The sequence below is a fragment of the Nuphar pumila genome, chromosome 15, assembly GCF_984573655.1.
Source record: "Nuphar pumila chromosome 15, dmNupPumi1.hap1.1, whole genome shotgun sequence".
Classification (NCBI taxonomy): domain Eukaryota; kingdom Viridiplantae; phylum Streptophyta; class Magnoliopsida; order Nymphaeales; family Nymphaeaceae; genus Nuphar; species Nuphar pumila.
The window spans coordinates 628,031-651,796 of record NC_143263.1 but is presented as its reverse complement, the minus strand read 5'-3'; the positions used below and the strand labels follow the sequence as shown (position 1 = coordinate 651,796).

The 23,766-nt window shown below is 37.6% G+C and overlaps 2 protein-coding genes and 1 pseudogene across 2 annotated transcripts in view; 2 read left to right on the top strand and 1 right to left on the bottom strand.

The window, feature by feature from the left end:
• The window catches only part of LOC149814034 (putative apyrase 6), a 42,316-nt gene that overhangs the window by 7,671 nt on the left and 10,879 nt on the right, over window positions 1-23,766 (top strand). The window contains exons 2-4 of the mRNA XM_089989169.1: window positions 21,305-21,417; window positions 21,763-21,870; window positions 22,916-22,970. Coding sequence (XP_089845295.1) covers window positions 21,305-21,417; window positions 21,763-21,870; window positions 22,916-22,970 — 276 coding nt within the window. The remainder of the gene's footprint in view (window positions 1-21,304; window positions 21,418-21,762; window positions 21,871-22,915; window positions 22,971-23,766) is intronic.
• On the top strand, window positions 5,835-8,951 carry LOC149814036 (uncharacterized). Its single transcript, XM_089989168.1, has 4 exons — window positions 5,835-7,724; window positions 7,836-8,214; window positions 8,318-8,643; window positions 8,720-8,951. Exons 1-3 carry the CDS (start codon window positions 5,960-5,962, stop codon window positions 8,406-8,408), a joined length of 2,235 nt encoding a protein of 744 aa, XP_089845294.1. The 5' UTR covers window positions 5,835-5,959; the 3' UTR covers window positions 8,409-8,643; window positions 8,720-8,951.
• LOC149814035 (protein PAM68, chloroplastic pseudogene) lies at window positions 17,128-19,347 on the bottom strand (annotated as a pseudogene).

Genomic DNA, 23,766 nt, shown 5'->3' with positions numbered 1-23,766 from the left:
CGAATGTCTTAAAAATAACTCAAATATTTTAAAAGTCTTTACAATAGATGAAACATCTCTCGAAATAAAAGGAGTTGGATGTTTTGAAAAACCCAAAACTTTTTGTATTCCAAAAGTTCGATATATCTCAAAACTAAATTTAAACCTTTTATTTGTTTATCAAATTTCTGACTATGGATGTAATACATTTTTCTCTTCTGATGGTTGCCGAATACAGGATCGTCAGTCAGGGAAGCTGATTGGGGAATGCCATAGAGAAGAAGTGCTATATTAGATGGACTATTTGGAACTACCAAAGAATGTATTTTGCTTAAATGTTCAGAAATTGAAAACAGACTTATGGCACAAAAGACAGACTTATGGCACAAAAGACTTGACCATCCTCATATGTCTAAAATCCAATACTTTTCAAGTTTGGGAAAATTTTGCTTGTAAAGACTGCATTCTTGGTAAAATGAAAAGATTACCGTTTTCTAGTAGAACCTTTGTTTCTACAAAACCTCTTGAGTTAATACATTCGGATGTTTGGGAACCCGCACCAGTTATTTCTAAAGGTGGTTATGCATATTATGTTATCTTTGTTGATGACTTTTCTAGACATACTTGGATTTATTTTCTTAAACATAAATCTAAAGTTTTTGTTCACTTTCAAATATTTCATAAAGTAGTCACAAACAAATTTCGAAACAATATTTTCATTTTCACACCGATGTAAGAGGAAAAATTATGTCTGGAGAATTTAAAAACTATCTTAATTCATATGGCATTATTCATCAACGATCTTGCCCAAACACCCCTCAACAAAATGGTCTTGTAGAACGCAAACATCATCATATTATGGAGACCACTCGGACCTTGCTAATAGCAAGTCAAGTACCAAAAGGGTTTTGGGTTGAAGCAACTCTAACTGCCACTTATCTCATAAATAGAATGTCATCTTCTTCTTTAGAAAATATATCTCCAATTGAAAAACTTTATGATTTAGCTCTAGACTACTCCAGATTAAGAGTGTTTGGTTGCAAATGTTTTTGTATTTATAAACAAAAATGATAAATTCTCCTCTCGTGTAATCCCATGTACCTTTTTAGGATATGCTGAAAATAAAAAAAGGGTACAAATGCTATGATCTTCAAAATGATAAATTATATGGTCAAGAAATGTGACTTTTCTTGAAAAAGAAAATTTCTTTAAAAGTGAAAAATCCAAAGATTTTACTGAATATTCTTTTTTAATTGATTTAACTTCAAAATCCAATGAAGAGGATTTTGAATGTAACTTTGACAATAATCAAAGTCCTATTATCTCTGAAAATGATAGTGAAGACCAAACCAGTAGGGATGTTGGTTTACAATATTCAAGACGAAGAATTGATGAGCAACGTCCTCCATGTGCGTTGAAAAGATTTTCTGAAGTTTCTCCTCGCAGGACTTCTAAAATTTCTAGACCTCCAGGAAAATTTGTCTCTTATGAATCTTTTTCACCCTCGTATAGGGCAACTCTTACATTAATTCAATCATATGTTGAACCTTCCTCATACTTTGAAGCTAAAAATCATGTAGAATGGATTGAAGCTATGAAAACAAAATTAGATGCATTAGAGAAGGCCAACACTTGGTCCATCCAAGACTTGCCTCTTGGAAAGAAACCTATAAGCTGTAGATGGATCTATAAAGTCAAAACCAAAAGTGATGTGACCCTAGAAAGATATAAGGCACGACCCGTGGCCAAAGGTTATGCTCAAGAGTATGGCATTGATTACGAAAAAATCTTTGCTCCTGTGGCCCGAATGACCATTGTTCGAACTTTAATTGCTTTAGCTTCTATCAAAAAATGGCCTATATTTCAAATGAACGTCAAAAATGCCTTTTTAAATGAGAATCTTGTTGAAGAAGTATACATAGAAGCTCTGCCTGGTATCAGTCTTCATAAGGGTAAAATTCTTCGTCTTGAGAAGGCTCTTTATGGTCTTAAACAAGCAACAAAAGCCTGGTATGACAGATTTAGTCATGTTATGATTGATATTGGATTTCATTCTTATTTGACTGACACTGCCTTCTGATGCAAGTATCATCATTCTTCTTCTTTATGTGGATGATATGATCATTACTGGAGGTGACAAACAGAGAGTTGCAAATATCAAAACTCTTCTTAAAACTCAATTTGAAATGTCTGACCTAGGACTATTACGATATTTCTAGGAATAAAAGTTGCTTATTCCCCTCGTGGGTATTTGATATCTCAATCTAAATTTGCTTTTGATATTGTTTGTAGGTTTGACATTACAGATGATAAAAAAGTAGACACTCCAGAAGTAGTAAATGTTAAAATGAAAATTGATGATGAAAAACAGCTCGGGGATCCCACTCCGTTTAGACAACTTCTTGGAGCACTTTGCTACCTTTCCATTACTCGACCAGACATTGCCCATGTTATTCACACAACTAGCCAGTTTCAGCATGCTCCTACCTCTGTTCACATGGGTGCAGTTTTACGTATTATTCGATATTTGAAGAGTTCTCTCACGCGGATTCTTCTTGTCTACATCATCACCTTTAGATTTAATTGCTTATATTGATGCTGACTGGGGAGGTGATCCTAATAATAGGCACTCAACCACTAGTTTCTGTGTATTTTTAGGTGAATCTCTAATCTCGTGGAGGTGCAAGAAGCAGCAAAAGGTTTTCCTTTCCTTCACTGAAGCTGAATATAGAGCCATGACAACCACCACAATGGAAGTTGACATGTCCTATTCTCTATTCCTTTCACTTTTTCTCGTAAGTGGTAACAACTTTGGTTTTCTCAACCTTCGTAAGAGTTATTTTTTCCTCACTTTCAATCTTTGTAAAAATTAGCTTAGGTTCCAAATTGGTCCCATCCACTAATCCCCACAACCTCTTTCCCTATGTAAGGTGCTTCATAATTGAATCCCATGTAGCATAGTTTGAATCGTTAAATTTAATGGGTTTAATAGTGACATTATCATTATCATCCATTTTACAAGGTTTGGGTAAAGAAATAATGAAGGAAAGAAAGAAGAGTAGAGGAGAGAGAATAATATATACTCCACCACATATAATGAGTACAAGTGATCCTCCAAGCTTCCAAGCTTTTTGCACAATCACAATTTCACATACACTTGAAAATAACATTACCTCTTTTTCAAACTTGAATGGCATGCTTCCCAATGCACCGAAAAAATTAGCTTGATCACTACCGAGCTCTGATACCATGTAAGATGAGACCAACAATCGAATCTTCAAATGGTACACAAAAAAATCACTCACAAGAACCACGAAGGTTCATACACAATATCCACTCACAAGAACCACAAAGGTTCATACAAAATACCCAAAAATGGGTATGCAAACACAAGAGGAAAAATATGATTTTATTAAATGGGAATCACCCACCAAAAGTTCATACTTTACAAGGGGGCAAGGCCCCACATTTATAATACATATTAGAGGAGAGAAGGGAGTCATTGGGCTCCCAACGGCTCTAAATAGAGCCGTTAGGAGTCCAACGACTCTACTCTCTTAGCCTATTACTTTTTGACTTTAGTCAAAAAAGCAAAAAGGTTAAAAATATCCAAAAACTAAAAGCTATTTTAACTAAACTACATAACCTGTTCTAACTAAACCAGAGTTACCGGAAACGCCTATAGAATAGGGGAAGCGCGCTTCCCCGGGACGCGTTTCGGAAGCGCGAAACGCAACGCTTCCGAAACGCGAGGGGAAGCGCAGGTTCAATTGAGGAAGCGCGTCCCCCTTTAAAGGGAAGCGCGTCCCCCTTTAAAGGGGTACGCGTACCTCTTTAAAGGGGTACGCGTACCTCTTTAAAGTGGTACGCGTACCCCTTTAAAGGGAAGCGCGTCCCCCTTTAAAGGGGTACGCGTATCCCTTTAAAGGGGGACGCGTACCCCTTTAAAGGGGGACGCTATTATGGAAAGGTCGTGTTTGCCCTTAAAATTTTTTTTTTAAACATGAATATATTTTTTACCGAGGTTAAAATGGGTATTTTATAAAACCCGTGAAAAAATAAAATCAAAAGGGGCTTAGGGTTTTGTTTTTTCACGCGTTCCGACTCCTCTCTCTCTCTCTCTCTCTCTCAGTCTCTCTCGAGTTTTCGGCGAGCTCCGAGTTCCGGCGACCTCAAAAAATTCCGGTGGCCTCCACCGACTTCCGAAGATGAAGATGTTCACCTTCAGGTACGCTATCCCCCTCTCTCACGCTCTGTCACTCTCTCTATCTCTCTGTCGTGCGAGCTCCCCTCCAGTCAGCAACACTCTCGGTGTAGATCTATCGCAGGGTTTTTTTTTCAGGGTGTATATCAGGGTTCCTCTGTCTCCACCCGGCACCAGCACCAGCACCATGAAGAAGAAGTGCGAAACATGGGGGGTGCCCTTGCCTCAGCCACCAGCAGCCATGAGAGAGGAAGAGAGAGTCCACGGACAGAGGTCATGACCTTTGTCTTAGCCATTTAAAGACCACTGACCAACTTGGTGTGGGTCTGAACTCTGAAGACTCTGAACCAGACTGAGTCGACCAAGGCCACTCAGTCCAGGTCTGGCGGGTTTGCACCCAGACCAACTTGATCTGGGTGTGACCCAAACCGAGTGTGGTCAAAAGAAAAAAATAATAAAAATAAAAACAAAAAAATATGGAAAATTGAGGCAATGACTATTTTCTTCATGGTGCTGGTGCTGGTGCCGGGTGGAGACAGAGGAACACCCTCTATCTTCCGCCCCCTCTTTTCCTCACAGTGGGCGATAGGGACAGAGGGTGGCCCTATGTCCTCCCCCCTTTCTCCCTTTTTTCAGACGATGTTGACAACCACTGTGGTTTTTGACTCGTCTATTTCTCATAACTATCAAGGGTTTTTTTGTTCCTGTAGATCAAGGGTTTGTTTGTAGTTTTTTTAGTTTCTGATTCATTATCGCAGCCGTTTTTTTTATTCATTCTGCATGAAGCAGTGGGTTGTTTTTTATTGTCTCCATGATACTAGTCTATTGATAGCGTAAGAAATGTAATATTAACTTCTTATCTAAACAGATGGTATGCATTCGTCACAAAACTTTTCTGATATAGCTGGCTGCTGGATTGTTAATTTGCATTGGCCATTATGTGTTGTAGCTTCTTATTTAACTCTTCAGTTGTTTATGATATGATGGTGATAGTGTATGTGGAAGTTCATTTTATACTTCATCAGTTGGCAAAGAAAATCAGTGCACCGGATGGGGTGGAAGTATCATTAGAGATAACATGATATTGTTGATGGTTTTAATGATCTTAACTATTCTACACTGATGAATAATTTTTTTGCTAATTGGTGTATAACGGGTATAATATGCAATATTATTGTTTTATTGGAGAGCATTTGAGTGTGCTGTTCCCACATTTTAAAAGCTATTTCTTCAGTCCGACGTACAGTGAGAGGCTGAGAGCTGCTGGAGGATGTGAGCTGGTACAAATAGTAAATGAACATTATCATGAAGAAGATAACCGTAATGATTTAGAACCTCAGTTCTAAGTCTATTGTCTCAGAGATCAATGTTTGCCAAGGCTGGTAGCACTTTAATGTTCTCCATTTGTGCAAAATTAAGTTGATGGGTACTTGGAGAATTTCCCAATAAGTCGGGTATTGAACTTTAGTGGAGTCCTGAAAGAAAACTGGATTTATATGTTCTTGATCTGATTTAGCAGTTCAATCAAACTATTCTCTCTCTCTATATTCTCAGTTATTTATGTTGCTTGTTTCTTATTAGAACTTGAAGTGCCTGTTTGAGTATTTAGTTCAGTGATAGTCAGATTGCACGTAATTTCCCCTCCTTTTTTAGCTTAGTCTTTTGTTTACATCCCCATGCTTTGTGTTCTTCACTCTCCATTATTTACTGTTAATAATAGCTTTTTTTAAGTGTTTTAGGTTGATTCTGATACTTTTATGATGCAGATATATTTGCATGTTCTTTGCTTCATTAATGACCATCTCAAGCTATGATCACGATAATTCTGATGACGATGACGATTCTTTGTACAATTTGGAGCATGAATCATCTAGTGGTGTTGGGAAGGGCGAGAAGAGATCTTCTGCTTGTCCATATCAGTTTGAGGACCGAAACGAATTTTTTTTTGATGAGGAAGATGAAGAAGAATATGACTTGGATGACTACTATTTTGAAGATGACCAAGATGATGAACCGCCTAGCATGCATAAAACAACAGTGCTATGGCGCCATGTATTGAAACAAAAGAAGAGTGGGCAAGGAAAGCAAGGTGGAACCCAAGTTTTTATGTGCAGGCACTGCAAAAATATTTATCATGGGTCATATACTCGAGTTTTTGCACATCTCATGGGATCTCCAAAGGGACAAAGTGTTGGGATTGCCTTTTGCCCTGAAGTTGCAAAAAATGCAGAATTGGCAAAAAAAATTAAGAGGCAAGTTCGTCGAGTGGAGGTTTCATCAAGTGCATTTGAGTTGAGGAGATCAAGAATTGATACTCCGAAGAAGCCTATTAGTATGACTACATCATCTAGTGGAAGCCAAAAAACAGTTGATATTCGTGATACCTTTAAAAAGGTAGAAAGAGATGATGTAGATCACAAAATTATCAGATTTTTGTGTGCAAATGGCATACCTTTCAATGTGCTTCGATCACCATATTGGGAAGAGATGATATCTGCAGTTAGTAAAGTGCCCGGATATAAACCCCCATCATATGAAAAAGCGCGAACAACGTTGCTTGATAGTGAGAAAGAGTGTGTTCACAGGGAGTTAAATGAATTTCGAGAAAAGTTTGAGGAGTTTGGAGTTTCCATTGTCTCAGACGGTTGGACAAATATCAAGAACAAACACTTGATAAATATACTTGCCTCAAACTGTTTTGGTTCGATGTTCTTATATGCAAGCGATTTTTCTAATGTGCAACAGTCAGCTGCAAACATTGCCGAGTTTTTGAAGACGGGATTTAAACTTGTGGGGCCTTCTAATGTAGTGCAAGTGATTACAGACAATGCAGCAAATTGCAAGTTAGCAGGTGAAGAATTAAAACAAACGTACAAGTATATTTTTTGGTCACCTTGTGTTGTGCACACACTTAATTTGATCTTCAAGGATTTGGCACATGAGTTTCATTGGTTGGGAGAAACATATTTGCAGAGTAAAGAAATTGTGAAGTATATCACAAATCATTCAAAAGCACTAGCAATCTTTAGAAGCAATGAAAAATTAGAATTAATAAAGATTGCAAAAACAAGGTTTGCTTCACATTATACTACTTTGAAACGCTTGCTTGATGTGAGGGAGAGCTTAAGGCTCACAGTAATTTCAGATAGATGGAGTGATTGGAAGCAATCATGCACAGATGAAATTATGAAAAAAAGGGCTTTTACAACAGAAACAACTGTTCTTGATGAAGAATATTGGGATTCTGTACGTTTAGCATTATTGATTACAAAACCCATCTACAAGATGATTAAATTTTGTGATCAGGAAGGCCCTATAATTGGTGAAGTGTATGAAGGCATGGACAACATGTTGGGGGAAATCAAAGACAATCTAAAAGGACAACCAGATTTATATGAAAAGATTCATAAGATTGTCTCAAATAGATGGGACAGAATGAATGTGCCTCTCCATAGTCTAGCCCACATGCTTACTCCAAAATATTACGAGTCGGAGTATCTCAAAATCCCAGCAGCAGGAGGGGTCAAACGAGTTTCTCCTGGTAAAAAATTAATTCTATCTATTTAATAAAGTTTAAAGTTAAATGATTTAATTATTTTATTATTTCATTTGCATTTCTCTTGTTATAGTTACTAAACATTTTTTTTTGCAGAAAAGGATAATGATATCTTAGACGGTGCAATGCTTGCGCTTGAAGTCATATCTTCTGGAAATGAAGAGTTATCTACACTTTATAGGTCACAACTTATGGCTTTTTCATCAAGAAGTGGAAGATTTAGCCGAAATGCAGCACGAATAGATGCACTGAATCCTACAATGTCAGTGCTTAATTGGTGGCGTTTTTATGGTGGTGATACACCGGAGTTGAGAGCATTAGCCATTAAGGTTTTATCTCAACCTATTAGCACATCTTCTGCAGAAAGAGTGTGGAGCACCTATAGTTACATTCACAATGTTAAAAGAAATAGGCTCAATGAAGATCGTGCTGATACCTTAGTGTATATTCATTCCAATCTTCGATTGATTGACAGGTATAATTAAACTGTGTTGTACTTTTGTTTTGGTATTTTTTTTTCTCTTTTTTTATTATTGATTGTTTATTAGCATTCATATTTTATATTCTTGTTATAAAAGGTGCAACAATCGCTATAAAGAAGGGCCTAGTCGAAAATGGGATATCAATCCAGAACTTCCTATTGTAGAAGAAAATACGTTGAGATTATAGGATATGCGATGGAGAGATTTGGATGATAGTGCACAACAATCAAGCACTATTTCCAAATCCAAACATAAAGATGCACAACCAAGAGCTCCATTACCTCCAATAATTATACGTACAAATGAAGTTCAAGAGGATACAAATAAATCCATCAGAGCTAGTAGAACTGCAGATATACAAGAGCGACCATCAGTTCCTCATGGTCGGATTGATCGTTTCTTTAGCCGGAGACCTAGGCAAGGTATGTTGATATTGTGTTTTTTATATTTTAAATTATGGTTTTTGAACATTTTAACTTTTTAACGTATTCATTATAGGAAATGAAGGAAGGAGCAGAAGACATGGACGTGGAGGACAAGATGCACGTGATGATGCAGAAAGTTCGCGATCTATTGCTGACTTGAAGGGGAAGAGAAAGATGACAGATTAATGAACTCTTGAATTATTATTTTTTTTTATGATGTAGTTGGAGTTGTCCAACTTAAAAACTTTTATGTTACTTTTTTGTCATGGTCTTATAATATTTTTTTGGTATACTTTTATTTTGAATCTTGCATGATGAAGTGAAGTAGTGGATTATGTTAATTTTAAGGTTAGACTTAGAGTTTAGAACATTGTAGCTTATAATTTATAATTTAGAAATTTATAGTTTCTTAGGTCGCTTCCGGTTCGCTTCCTATGTCGCTTCCGAGACGCTTCCTATGTCGCTTCCGAGACGCTTCCCGGTTCGCTCCTAAGTGGTCCCACGCTTCCCGCTTCCTAAATTTTTGAAAGTGCCTCGCTTCCCGCTTCCGCTTCCCGTATCGCTTCCCGCTCCCGCTTCCTCGACTGGCAACTCTGAACTAAACTACATAACTAACCAAAAAGGAAAAAGATTACAAAGATTACATAGGATATTACATTAATCATCATTTAACATCTTAATGTAGCCATGCTCCAAACGCGTTGAATCAAACCCTCTAGGGTTCAGATTTGAGGGTTAAAGGGAAAAAAATGTGTGTAGGATAAAAGTGGGCGGATTTAGGGTAAATCACACCACAGTGGCTCTTTTTTGAGGGTTAGAAGCCAACAAACAAGTGTGTAAGATGAAACTGAAGGACTTTAGTATAAATGAGAGGTTGTAGGGTTCGGTTTTGAGGGTTAGAAACTAAAACTAGGTTGGGTAGGATGAAAATGGGTGAGATTTGAGGCGAATCACACTGATATAGTAAAAAACCCCATTTTTTAATGTGAGTTTGATTTCAAAAATGGGTTGGTAAGCTTAGAAATGAGGCTTGGAAAGGGAGAACATAAACTGATAAAATGACCCCCATAAGTGGCCGGTCACTACTTCTCCAGCACCAAAAAAGTAAAAAAAAAACAGTGGTCAATTTGTACGATATGAGGTATATTGTACGACACAGTATGATACACCCATGTATCATACTATTTGTGTCGTATCGGTACGATAATCATACCAAATATGATATATATGGTATATCATATTGATCTAATCCCCGATATGCTGTATCGTATCGTACAATATAACACAATACTGATTTCCATAAATAATCAGGCATTGATATATGTGTGACTGTTTCTAAGCTAATCTCGCAATAGAAGAATGACCCCTTACTATGGGTTTTCCCATACATCACTTGACCATGCAAAAATTTACCCTTGACTAGTTCATATCCATGCAAGTTTTGTATTGGACAATCTATGGTGGGTTTCAAGAGCACATGCAGAGTAATTTCACTAAGAATTACCAGCTTTTCTCTCTTTCAGGGGATAATGACTTTCTTTTCTCCTGCTGTTTCTCTTCCCTTGATTTCAATCAGTGTTGTGAAAAGCATTGAGGCGTAGCGAGGCGCTCCACCAAAATCTGAGGCGAGGCGTAAGCCTCGAGGCGCAAAGCGTAAGCCTCAATTTTTTTTTTTAAACTTAAAAAAAAACTATAAAAATGATCTAAAATTATAAATAAATAAGAAATGCTAAAATTGATGAAGCGCCAACCAACACGAGTTTCAGGTAGAGTTTCCATCAGATTGGGAGCCTCCCGACATTTTGCAGTTAGAGTTTCAGGTAGCGTAGTCTGTTCGGGTGCATTCGGGTTGCTTATGCCCTTCATGATGCTGCCGGTTTTATCAGGGTGGCTGGTGTAATGCAGAGCCCATTTGATATCATTCTGCCTGAGACTGATGTGTTGTCTGATATGCTAAATGATGAGGATCCAGCTGGTTCATTTGTCGGTGTTGTCCAACAATTCTATTTGGCTTGCCTATATGGAGGAAGCAATGAATGGACACGGGTGCTCTTAGGAGTGAGATCGTTCAAAAACTCTTAATGCTGCACTGTTGTTTAAGGAAGAAGCGGCCTGATTTGATGCTGTGTAAATTGTTGGATACTATTTCTGTAGATGGAGATAAAAAAAAAGAAAACCAAAAAGATTTGAACGCTAAAACTTATTACTTGCAAGCCAAACACTTTAATCATCGCTATGATACAAATTATAACTTGGAATATGGTTATCTCAGTGATGTCTTGGCCAGATATTTGAAACATGGCTCAGATGGCTTGCATAAAAATAGGCAAGACAATTCAAAGAAGGAAAAGATTTAAGTGGGGATCCACAAAAATCCATAAAAGCTTTTAGATTGTGGATATACAATTGAACAAAGGGAAAATCTAACCAAACTGCGATTAAACAGGACGCGAGCTCTTATTTCACAGCATATACGAAACATAAATCCTGAATCTCATTAACCATCAATGCTGTGTTTGGGATCCTTGAACTAGAGATGTGTTGCGGTTTCCCCAACATCCTCTGCACACCATTCAGCAATTCTATTCCCAACACCACATTTGAAAAACATATTTTAGCAACGACAATTTGGCAGAACCATCTCTCTCTCTCTCTCTACAGTTTCAACAAACCATTTAATTATAAGTTCATGTTAGACTACATAGCTTTCACTAAACTTACTGGAGGGTTTTGTAATCCTTTTTTAAGAGTTTAGACATTTCTTTATTTGTGTTAATACGGTGATAAAAAGGTGGTACTTTCAAATAAGAGATGTATCGTAAATATCATTTTTTTCGACATATATTCTTTCAAAATATCGTGATAAAAGCGTATCTCAGATAGGTGAAAACCAATAATAAGGTAAGCAGCAAAACAAAGAATTTATAGGAACAACTCGCAACACTTTGCCTGCGGTTTCTCTCACAAGAGTTGGAACTACACAATAAAAAATACATATTGGAGCGCCACTACTTCTTCTCTGATCTTCCTGTGAAAATCTCTATAAAAAAGGATTTTGTGTATAAACACAATACTAGAAACACAAAGTGTGCACAAAGGCATAAAAGGAGAACTCTCACAAGTGCACAAAGGCACGGATACAAATGCACAAAGGCATAAAAGGAGAACTCTCACAAGTGCACAAAGGCACGGATACAAATGCACAAACGTAAAAAAATATCAACTTCAATATGTTGGGTCTCAAAAGAGGGCTTTACAAAAGTGTAAGTTACAAGGGGGTAACACCCCATATTTATAATACAAGGGAGAGAGGGAATGAGGGAGTGTTGGGCTCCCAACGGCTCTAAATAGAGCTATTGGGAGTCCAACAGCTCTCTCTACTTTATGCTTTTTGACTTTGGTCAAAAAAGCATAAAGCCAAATAAGTCCAAAAACTAAACTAAAATAGAAAAAGAAACCTAACCTAGTTAAATAAACTAACCTAATCCTAACTAAACTTAAAAGTAAACTAAAACTATGAGATTATATATTAAATTATGTTACATTATTTAACACCCCCCCTCAAACTTAGGGTGACATAACCGAAAGTTTGCCAAGAAGGAAGTTAAATCTTGGAGAGCACAACGCTTTGGTGAAGAAGTCTGCTAGTTGGTATTCTGATGTAACATATGGAAGGTCTATAGTTCTTCTTAAGTATTCTTCACGAACATAGTGGCAATCCATCTCAATGTGCTTCGTGCGCTCATGAAATGTGTGATTTTTGGCAATATAAATTGCACTTTTATTATCACAACATAGTTTTGTGGGCCCTTGAACTTGAATATTCATATCTTCCAGCAAGTTGCGAATCCAAACAATCTCCATGGTAGTAGATGCCATGGCTCTATATTCGGCTTCTGTGGATGAAAGTGAGACCTTATGTTGTTTCTTGCATCTCCAAGAAATTAAAGATTCCCCTAAAAAAATACAAAAACTAGTGGTGGAGTGACGGTTATTTGGGTCACCTCCCCAATCAGAGTCAGTATAAGCAATTAAATTAAATTCAGAAGAAGAAGATAGAAATACCCCATTGTTTACTGTACCCTTTATGTATCTGATGATGCGGAGAATGGCACTCATATGAACTGAAGTAGGTGCATGTTGAAACTGACTAGCAACATGTACAGCATGAGAAATATCAGGCCTCGTAATGCTGAGATACGTTAAAGATCCAACCAGTTGCCGGTAAGGTGTGGGATCTTTTAGGAGAATCCCATCATCAATCTTCATCTTTGAACCTACTATTTCAGGAGTTTCACAAACCTTGTCATCTGTGATTCCTGATCTGTCAAGAATCTCACAAGCAAGTTTAGTTTGAGACAAAAAATAGCCTCTGTGAGAATAGGCAACCTCAATTCCCAAAAAATATGTCAGAAATCCTAAGTCTGACATTTCAAATCTTGAAGTCAGGATAGATTTAATGCTCTTGATTCCTTTGACATCATCACCTGTTATTAACATATCATCAACATATAACAGTAATATAACAATCCCTGCATCAGATTTCTTAACAAACAATGCAGTGTCAGTATAGCATGAAGTAAAACCATTTTGAGTCATTACATTGTTAAACCTATCGTGCCAAGCCTTGGGAGCTTGTTTCAAGCCATAAAGAGCTTTACGAAGACATCGAACTTTATTTTTAGGAATTTCCATACCAGGTGGAGCATCCATGTAGACTTCTTCATTAAGATCACCATTTAGAAATGCATTTTTGACATCCATTTGGTAAATATTCCATTTTCTAATGGAAGCAATGGTGATGAGACATCTAACAGTAACCATACGAGCTACTGGAGCAAATGTCTCTTCATAGTCAATCACGTATTCTTGACTATACCCTTTAGCTACAAGACGAGCTTTATACCTCTCAAGAGAACCATCACTCTTTGTTTTGACTTTGAACACCCATCGGCATCCTATAGTTTTCTTTCCACTGGGAAGCGTTTGAAATTCCCAAGTGTTGGCTTTCCTAAGCGCTTTGAGTTCATTCTCCATGGCTTCTCTCCATTCAATACATCGTTTGACATCTTCAAAAAATTTTGGTTCAAAATATGAGTGAATGGCACTTAAGCAAGCCCGATATTTAGGAGAGAAAGAATCAAAAGATACGAATCTAGAGGGAGTTCTTCTAGTTCTCTCGGTTCTTCTAGGGTTTGAATCATGTGAGGGGATAGATTCGCTAGGTTCACTATATTGCTCAATAGCACTTCTAAAGGGGAGTCTATCTCTATGAGTATAGGTGATAGGGTCTCTAGTTATATTTTCTTCTTGAGAGGTAGTAGGGTTAGAGTTATTGTTGATTTCAACCACTTCATTGTCACTGTTATATGTTGATTCATCATCACTAGAGATATCATCATCTTTAGATAAAAGATCAAAGAGAAAGGAATAGTCAGCAATTTCTAAATGAGATTCATTCTTTTCAAAACCACTATCATTTTCTAAAAATGTTACATTCCTTGAGACATATAACTTATCATTTTTAGTATCATAACATCGAAACCCTTTTTGGGTTTCGGAGTAGCCAAGAAAAGCACAAGGAATGGCTTTAGGTGAGAGTTTATCATTCTTATCTGTAAGGACAAAGCACTTACAACCAAAAACTCTCAATCTATTATAATCGGGTTCTTTTTCATATAGAGTTTCGAAAGGAGAGATTTTATCTAAATTTTTGGATGGAAGACGATTAATAAGATAAACTGAAGCAAGAGCCGCTTCGGCCCAAAATTTTTTTGGAATACTTTGGGAAATAAGAAGGGTTCTAGTAGTTTCAATGATATGCCTATGCTTCCTTTCGGCTAACCCATTTTGTTGTGGGGTCTTAGGACACGATCTTTGATGGACAATACCATAGTCTTCAAGATATTTCTTAAATTCATTGGAAAGATATTCGCCTCCGGAATCGGTCCTAAAAATCTTTAAATTACTATTAAATTGATTCTTAATTATCATATGATATGATTTAAAACATGAAAACACTTCGTGCTTATGTTTAAGGAAATATATCCAACAATATCGAGAAAAATCATCTACAAAAATCACATAATAGGCAAAGCCTCCCTTGGATATGACGGGTGCCGGTCCCCAAACATCCGAATGAACAATTTCAAAAGGTTTTGTGGTAAACATAGATCTTTGTTCAAAAGGCATACTTCTCATTTTTCCAAGAATACAATCATTACAAGAGAAAGTATTTTTACAAAGATTTTTAATAAAATGCAAATAGGATAACTTGGTGATGTTGGGATGACCAAGTCTTTTGTGCCAAACATTTATGTCTTTATGTTGGGCCACATTACAAAAAGGGGTTTTAGGGATTTGGAGAGAATCCACATAGTACAAGTCTCCCTTCCTAGAGCCTTCCCCAATCAACTTCCCGGACCGGTGATCCTGTATTAAACACTTATTAGATGAAAATTGAATGTCACATCCAAGGTCCGAGAGTTGAGAGACGGAAAGTAAGTTCAAATTCAATTTAGGTATAAATCTAATTTTGGGAATAAAAAAATTTTGAGTTTCAAAGTTTCCAATCCCCTTAATTTCAAGAGAAGTGCCATCCGCAGTTGAAACAAAAGATGGTGATGAACTTTTAGAATATTCAGAAAGAGAAGAGATGTTTGGAGACATATGAAAAGATGCACCCGAATCTAAAAGCCAAGAAGTTTTACCTGGAGGAGAAGGAGTGGATACGGCGGCACCGAAAATAGCTCCCTTAAGAAGAGGTTGAAGAGCTTCCATAATTTGATTTAGAGAGAGAGCTCCACTTGTAGATTCCTCTTTTTGTGATTGAGATGTGGTTGCCATTGCAAGTAGTTTCTTCCATTTAGGACAAACCGGTTTGATGTGACCGGGTTCCTTGCAAAAGTGGCACACAATTTTGCTATTGTCCCTTCTTCCGCCTTGACCACCATTGTATCCTTGATTTTGGTTTTTAAAGTGAGGAGGTTTATATGTCCTCAAGTTGTTGCTAGGCCTAGACACGGCATTAGCTCCATCACATTCATCTTGATTTGTAGGCATTGCAAGAACACTTGGATTTTGCTTGCTAATGCCCATACGAGTTTCCTCTCCACTTAACTTGGTAATAACATCTTCAATGGAAGGAGATGTGAAAGAAGATAGAAGAGAGGACCAAATTTGTTCAAATTCGGGTCGAAGACCATTTAGGAAGTTAAAGAAGTGATTTTCCTCTAATTGCTTGTATCTAAGTTCAATAGCTTCGCCACTCCACTTGGGCTCAAGCATGGCAAGCTCATCCCAAATAGAGGATAATTCAGCAAAGTACTCACGAATAGACATCTCATTTTGTTGTAGGGTCAAGGCCCTCTTTTGAAGATAGTACTTGTGAGATAAGTCTCGTGAAGTATACATCTTTTCAAGATAATGCCAAGCTTCAGAGGCTTTCTTGAATTTGATGATATTGACATTGATCTTGGTTTCAACGGATGAGAAGATCCAAGATAGGATCTTGAAGTTTCTCATTTCCCATTCCTCATGTTTCTTTGAATATTCTTTAAGAGCTTTTTGTCTTTCTTCTCCTTCAAGAATTTTGATTTCTCCTCTTTCAACCATCGTAATTTTTGGTTCGGGTTCCGTTATGGAACCTTGAACATATCCCCAAAGCCCCTTTCCTTTAATATGAGCTTCCATATTTCCGGCCCATACATGATAATTGGAACCATTGAGCTTAAAGCTAAGAGAGAAATGAGAGTCTTTTTCACCCATTAGAGAGATAAGATAAAGGAGAAAAATGCGTACCACAAAGAGATTTTAACTCTTACTTGTTGTAGTAATCTTCCAAAATATTTGATGAAGAGAAGTCTTCACGCCAATCTCGAAAAAATTGAAGGCACGCTTTTCGAGGCACTCAATATTGTGAAGAATCACAAGACTTTCCTTCTCAAGCAACCTTGCTCTGATACCATGTGAAAATCTCTATAAAAAATGATTTTGTGTATAAACACAATACTAGAAACACAAAGTGTGCACAAAGGCATAAAATGAGAACTCTCACAAGTGCACAAAGGCACGGATACAAATGCACAAAGGCATAAAAGGAGAACTCTCACAAGTGCACAAAGGCACGGATACAAATGCACAAACGTAAAAAAATATCAACTTCAATATGTTGGGTCTCAAAAGAGGGCTTTACAAAAGTGTAAGTTACAAGGGGGTAACACCCCATATTTATAATACAAGGGAGAGAGGGAATGAGGGAGTGTTGGGCTCCCAACGGCTCTAAATAGAGCTGTTGGGAGTCCAACAACTCTCTCTACTTTATGCTTTTTGACTTTGGTCAAAAAAGCATAAAGCCAAATAAGTCCAAAAACTAAACTAAAATAGAAAAAGAAACCTAACCTAGTTAAATAAACTAACCTAATCCTAACTAAACTTAAAAGTAAACTAAAACTATGAGATTACATATTAAATTATGTTACATTATTTAACACTTCCCCACAGCGACTGCCAGAAAACGGGCCAATTCCTCTAAGCTTCGTTCCATCCCAAAAGGGACCCTTCCCTCAAAGGGTCCCAACTAGAAGACACAATCCCATAACTCACCCCCAACAGAGCAGAACCAAAGAAGAAAAAGGAGACGGTGAAGGGCAACCACGTGGGCACATCCAACTTCTGCACAACCTTCAGATAATAGAAGAAAGGGAAGAAGGGGAGTCCCAATACCAGAGGGATTCCAACAGAGAAACCCATTCTTCTCATCATTCGATTGGTTACGATCCCTTCTCAGCAGAGGCGATGATCGGCGAGTGGTGGCCGGCGGCGAGCAGTGGTGGTGGACGAGAGGGGACGGAGTGGAGAGAGAAGGGGCGAGGGCTTTCCCTCGCCCCGAAGCGCATGTGTCTTTTTTAAAGACACAGGTTCTCGATTTTTCGAGAATACGGGCCCGGATCCGGGTCGAACTCGGGTCCGGGCCATCCGATGTTTAATGCGCGCCTCACTTTGAGGCGCGCCTCGCCTCAAGGCGTACGCCTCAAGGCGCATGAGGCGTACGCCTTGAGGCTGTTGCGCTTTTTAAGTGCGCCTCAAGGCGAAAAGGGCCTCGTCTCGAGGCGAGGCGCGCTTTTAACAACACTGATTTCAATTCATTGTTGCTGCATTGTCAGATACTTCTTGGCCCTTGAGTCCCATGTGGAATGTGAGCCATCATCTGTCCCCTGTAGAAATCCAGTCCCTTATCAACAGTCTGTCTCTACAATAACTAGGTAGGCTCTCAAAGCTATTCAATCAGGGAAAACTGAACGCCCATGTGTCTTTCCAAAATCCAAACTTTCAAAGTTTCACACCATTCAGGAAATATATCAGACTTTTATTTTAACAAATAAAACTACAGCCTTGGTTTAACTGATATTGTGTTCAAGAGCACGTGTCGAAGGAAGCTTTGTTGGGCATAAGTTGGAGCCTTTTACTACAGGGATAAGTTGTATGATATTTATCTGTAGTTTATGTATTTGCTTTTGTTAACTCTTATGGTGTTATCAGTCATCCATGTGGGATTATCAGCTTCATCATGCATCATGTCTAAATTAAGACTGTTTGAGGGCTTCTCTTTCTTCATTTTTCATTTTTTCTTTTTCTCGTCTCTTGATAGTGCTATCCAATTCAATTATTTGTATCATAAGATGTGTAATGGTACTGTTCTGCCTATCTCTACTGCATCCAGATTGACAAAGCCATTCCTATTCCTTTTAAAGAAGATATTTTTTATGTCCAGTGAGTGGTCTTGTTATACATTGTTGTACTTTTGTGAAACCTAAGTTGGACTTGGAACTTCCGTCTTTCTTGAGTTTCATGCTTAGTGAACCAGTTTTACTGCCATCATTACTTCTGGTTTCCATTTAAGAGAGAAGATTTCTAAAACCTTTCTTTCACATGGCATTCTTCATTCGCAATCATGTCTACATCCCATGAGCTAGATGGTTTTGATGAGAAAAATAATATCTTTCTTCTGTCCATTTCCATTGTGTCTAAATCTTACATTGATGTTGTTCCCACTAGTATCCAATTAATATGTTATTAATTCTAGGTAAATAAGTTATTTGATGGTTTTAAGGGTATGTTTTGTTGCATCTCATGTGATTTGGAATCACATGAGATGGAATCAAATGTGATTTGAAGTCATATGATTTCAAATTACATCAAGATGTGATTTGAGATCACACGAGATTTCACTTCAAATGCGATTGCAAATCACATTCAGTTTCTCATTTGCATGAGATTCCAAATCACATGTTTGGTTAACTGTGCAAATGAGTTTCATTCTCTCATTTGCATGAGATTCCAAATCACATTTGAATGCAACCAAACATACCCTAAGTATGAATATCTGGTTTTGCTTCCATTACCAAGAGGGATGACTAATTTTCCAAGTCACTCGGTTGTTTTTTCGGTTATATGGCTAATCAAAAGGCCTATGAGTGTCGATGATCCATCCAGGAATCAAGTGTTACCCTGATACTCCTTGAAGCATGTTCCAATCTCTTGGATTTGGTTATACAGTTTTGTTTTTTAAGGAACAAAAAAGACTAGTAATGTAATTATTTATAATCCAAGGGAAAAACCCCTCGTCACCGACTTCACATTGATTGACCTCTGGTTGGTAAAACCCTTGAGGTCCCCCCGTCCACCGAGGAGTACACCCATCTTCGACCTTGTTCCAAGGGTTGCCACTGGTAGGTTTTGAACTTGTGACGTCCCATCAACTTGGTGACGTTCACAAGTCGCCCCTACCACATGAGCAGAGCCCTTGTGGGCTATTAAGATATAGAAGTCCATGAAGTTGGGTGACAAAGTGTCACCAAACTCCATCTTGCTATGCATTTGGTTTAGGAGAAAAAAATAGGACCTGACCACAGAGATTAACTGTGGGCCATCTAGTAGTTACACAAAGTGTTACATCAGCCAATATAATTTTGTGGAACTAGATTGATTTTTGAAGAACAGTGCTTGAAATCGATTGTTCTTTTTCCTCCTAAATGCCTTGCAGTTAAAAGCCAGCATTTCTGTATAAATTTTCAGCATCTTTTTGGAAATTTTCACGTCATACCCTTTACCCATGCCTGTACCTATGTGACAAAGATTTTCATTAGGTATGGAAACGAGTATTCGTAATTATTATGTTGTGATGTCTACCCTTTGGGACAAGTTAGCATTTGGGTACCCTGCCCAAATTGGGTCGGGCTCAGGTTGCAATTTGCAGCCGCAGCCCAAATAAAGTCGGCGGGCCCGACCCGATTAGATAATTGGGCTCTAATCGGGTCAGGCCCTTGTGTAAATTACACAGGGCTCGACATGCCCGACCCTTAACTGGGTCGGGCCCGAGATTGAATTGGGCCAGGCTCAGGCCAAGACATGGGCCGTGCCTGTCAGGCCCTAATCGGGCTGGTCCGATGGCCACCCCTAGTTAGCATCACCTAAACCAAAATGGTAGTTGTCCTAAAGATACCCTGTGTAAGCTTCTAACAGGACCTAGACAAGAGTAAGGCTTTGTACATGCCAATGCATTTCTTCTCCATGAACCTACTATTCCATCAACTCTTGGGGTTTTGACAAATGATCATAAGGAGACTCAGCTCAAGACTGTATGAACAAGTAAAGAAAGTTTAAGATACTCTGTTCCAGAGTTACCGGAAGCTTCTTAGATAGGTGGGAAGCTCGCTTCGGAAGCGTGATACTCCTCGCTTCCGAAACTTGATGAGAACCTCGATTCCCCCTCGCTTTCCACACACTTCATTTATTCTTGTTATATGTTTTCTTACTCAATTTTTCATGCTTTTTATGTGTTTTCTCTGACTCTTCTCACTCACTTCCATGTGCTTTCGCTAAATTGGTAGTCATCATTTTTAGATTTTGTTAAAAATTTAATTCTTACACTAAAAAATCATGAAATTTAATATTAGTCACTTTTATTTTAGTTTTTATTTGTGTTTTATTTTGATTCTTATTCAATTCTTATATTTATTTATTTTATTCCTCACTTCCCACTTCCTATATATTTTAAATTACATCACTTCTCGCTTCCGCTTCTCGTATCGTTTCTCGCTTCTGCTTCCTAGTCTGGCAACTTTGCTCTCTTCAAATCTTCAAATAGCTTATAATTTCATTTTGTTCCCGCTCTTTTTCAAATTATTCAGTCTTAATTTGTATGGTCTAATAAAACCGTTTTCTGGGAGGCTTTTTGCATCCTAACTCCACTTTTCCAATAGTCACAAATCTCGTTCTTGGGAAGATATCTTTAAGGGAAAATCTCCTAATATTTTGAAAAGATGAGATATTCTCAAGAACTCGGTATATATAGATATTTAAATATAAATATAAATACAAATAATTTCAAATACTACGCAAAAAATGCTTTTATCAAGTTGCTATCGGGTTTAAAATATGATGTTTTCAAAATAGGTGATATTTTGAAAATCAATTTTTTTTGTATAATATTATCCCTTAAAAATATCACAGTAAAATTGCAATATTTTCAAAATATCAGTGATATTCGTTGCTACGGGTTTTCTAAAACAAAATGATATCTGTTCCTTTCTATGTAAATATTGGACCTGTTTGCAAATTTTGTTTTAATTGTATGTAGCAATTGCATGTGATGCAGGCAGAGATGAGGGTATTTATGCTTGGATTGCTGCAAATTATGCTCTTGGAGCTTTGGGAGATGATCCTTGGAAAACCAATGGCATAATTGAACTTGGTGGAGCTTCTTTACAGGTCCACTTCTTTCCCCATGGAATTTGACATGGATTATTTCACCATTGTTTTCTACGGTTGCTTATCTTATCAGAGTTGTTGAATATGGGGACTTTTGTGATTTCACTCTGTTCTGACCCTTTTAAGTGTTTGACTTTTTAATATAAAAGCCCTAAGTTTATGTAGTGCACCATTTGATGGTGGTCCACTTAATAAATGAGGTGCGGCTATATGCTAGATCTCTAAAACAGTGGAAAAGTGTTTTTTTTAAGTGGCTATGTTGCATCAGCCAGCCAAGCAGCAAAAATTCTGCTGCATTTATGATTGCATGGTGTGGTAGACTGAAACATTCTTTTTGTTATACAGGTTACTTTCGTTCCAAGAGAGCCGCCACCATTAGAATTTTCTCGAGTTGTTAAATTGGCAGGAGTTACTTATAATCTCTACAGTCAAAGCTTGCTTCAGTTTGGGCAGGTTATTCACTTTCTAGAGTTTCTCCTTCAATCTCTTGTTTTCATATTAGTACTTTCCAGCAATAGAAATCAAAGATATAGTGATCTATGTTTAGCGTTAGGCTTACTGTCCTGAGATTTATTTAATGTCTGTTTTGTTCCTTACATTGCAACTGTCATTTGACTACAATTTCATATGCTTGCATAATTTATTATTTCTGTTGCAAATGTACTACATGAAATAGTTTCCTTTTACAGTAGATCTAGGTTTGAAGTTTGAACTTATTGAGTTGATGTATGACATGCTTCTGGGTTAGAACTAGAGCTGGTTGGACCACTAAGGCAATGCAATTCAGTATAAAACTCAGAGCCTTATTCACCCTTGACTGAGTTTACTCAAACGAGCCCCAGTACCAGATTGAAGGACCAGTTCTGTTTGTTTACCCTTGGAACAAAATTGACAGGTAGAACGTAGCTTTCATCTGAAAGGGGGAGAAAAGGGTGCTAAAGTAACGTAGAAGCTTGTGTTATTCAATATAAACTCCTATTTTCTTTTATTTGTGAAGGCTAAGCAGAAGAAATTCTTTAAGAGGTGATACGGGACCATAACAGGTGTGATGAGCAGCAACCATGAAGAAAAACTCAATGTTTTTTAGTGCACTGTGGTATATTTAGTGCCTGGATGTTGGTATTTCATGATGGCCAAGCCATATGTTTTCTGGTAAGGCATATGCCTTACCATCAGAGGCATGCATTTGAGGCATATGCCTCTGTCATTTGCTGCATATGTGCTTTTTGGCTTTAGGATGTTGATTTTAGTGGTGAAGCTCACAACACATATATAAGCAAAAGTTTTGAACTGCTCCTGATTCTTTTTTTTTGAGGCAGTGTTCTATTTTTGGTGGCTTTCATGAATTTTGTATTAGAAAATTTTATTAAAAGAATTACTACCTGTACAAGAGCAACTTTGTCTTTCTTTTTGTGCTTTTATTAGAAGAAAATTTTCATTGGGTGTAAATGCAGATATAGGGTTAGTCTGCTTAATATTGACTTGTATGGTTTTGCAGGATTCAGCTTGGGCATCATTGCATGAAGTCCACACTTCTAGAGTCCTGAAATCTTGTAAGCCAAGGCTTTGAGCTAAATTTCCTCTTACTGCATTCTTTGAAAGAGGTTTGGTGGGACATTGAAGTATATCCACTTCTTTGAGGTTTTGAAGGTCGTGTGCATTCTCTTAAGAATGCCAAGAAGCAACTGTTTGAAGTGTTCCATATTTCATGGTCAGATTACTGTGTGGTTTTAAGAAATGTTTCACAAATCATTTGGCATGCTGAAACAAAAAGATTTGGCCTCAGTGAGGAAAACTGTGCCTCTAATCAGGGATGGGAAAACAAGCTGACCATCTAGTGGTTTGGCTCATGTTCTGTTTGTAAAGGGCTTGTTCAAACTCGTTAAATAGGCTCAGGAAGCTGAACATGAACAATAGGTACTCAGCTCAGCTTGACTCGTTTGAGCTCGTTAAATGGTAAAAAATATATTTTAGATATGTTTTACGTCATACAAAGTATATGTAAACCATATGACTGAACTATTTGATTTGCAAAAGATAGGTTTAGTGGTAAAATCTTATTAGTTCGAGCTTTGAAACAATGATTTTTTTAATCCCGTATCTTCCAGCTCTAAACAATGTATTCTTTATGTAAACAAGCCAGCTTGAACTCAGCTTGTCTAACTCGGACTCATTATGAGCTCGAACTCAGCTTGGCTCCCCACAAGAATGAGCCAAGCTTGGACACTTCAAGCTCGGCTCCTTCAGCTTGTTTATGAGCCCTACCTCTAATATCCTTAGCCTTTGATGGAATTGTTAGTGAACAATTTTGCCAAGACTTGTTTTCTCCTTAACGATTTTGAGTCCCAG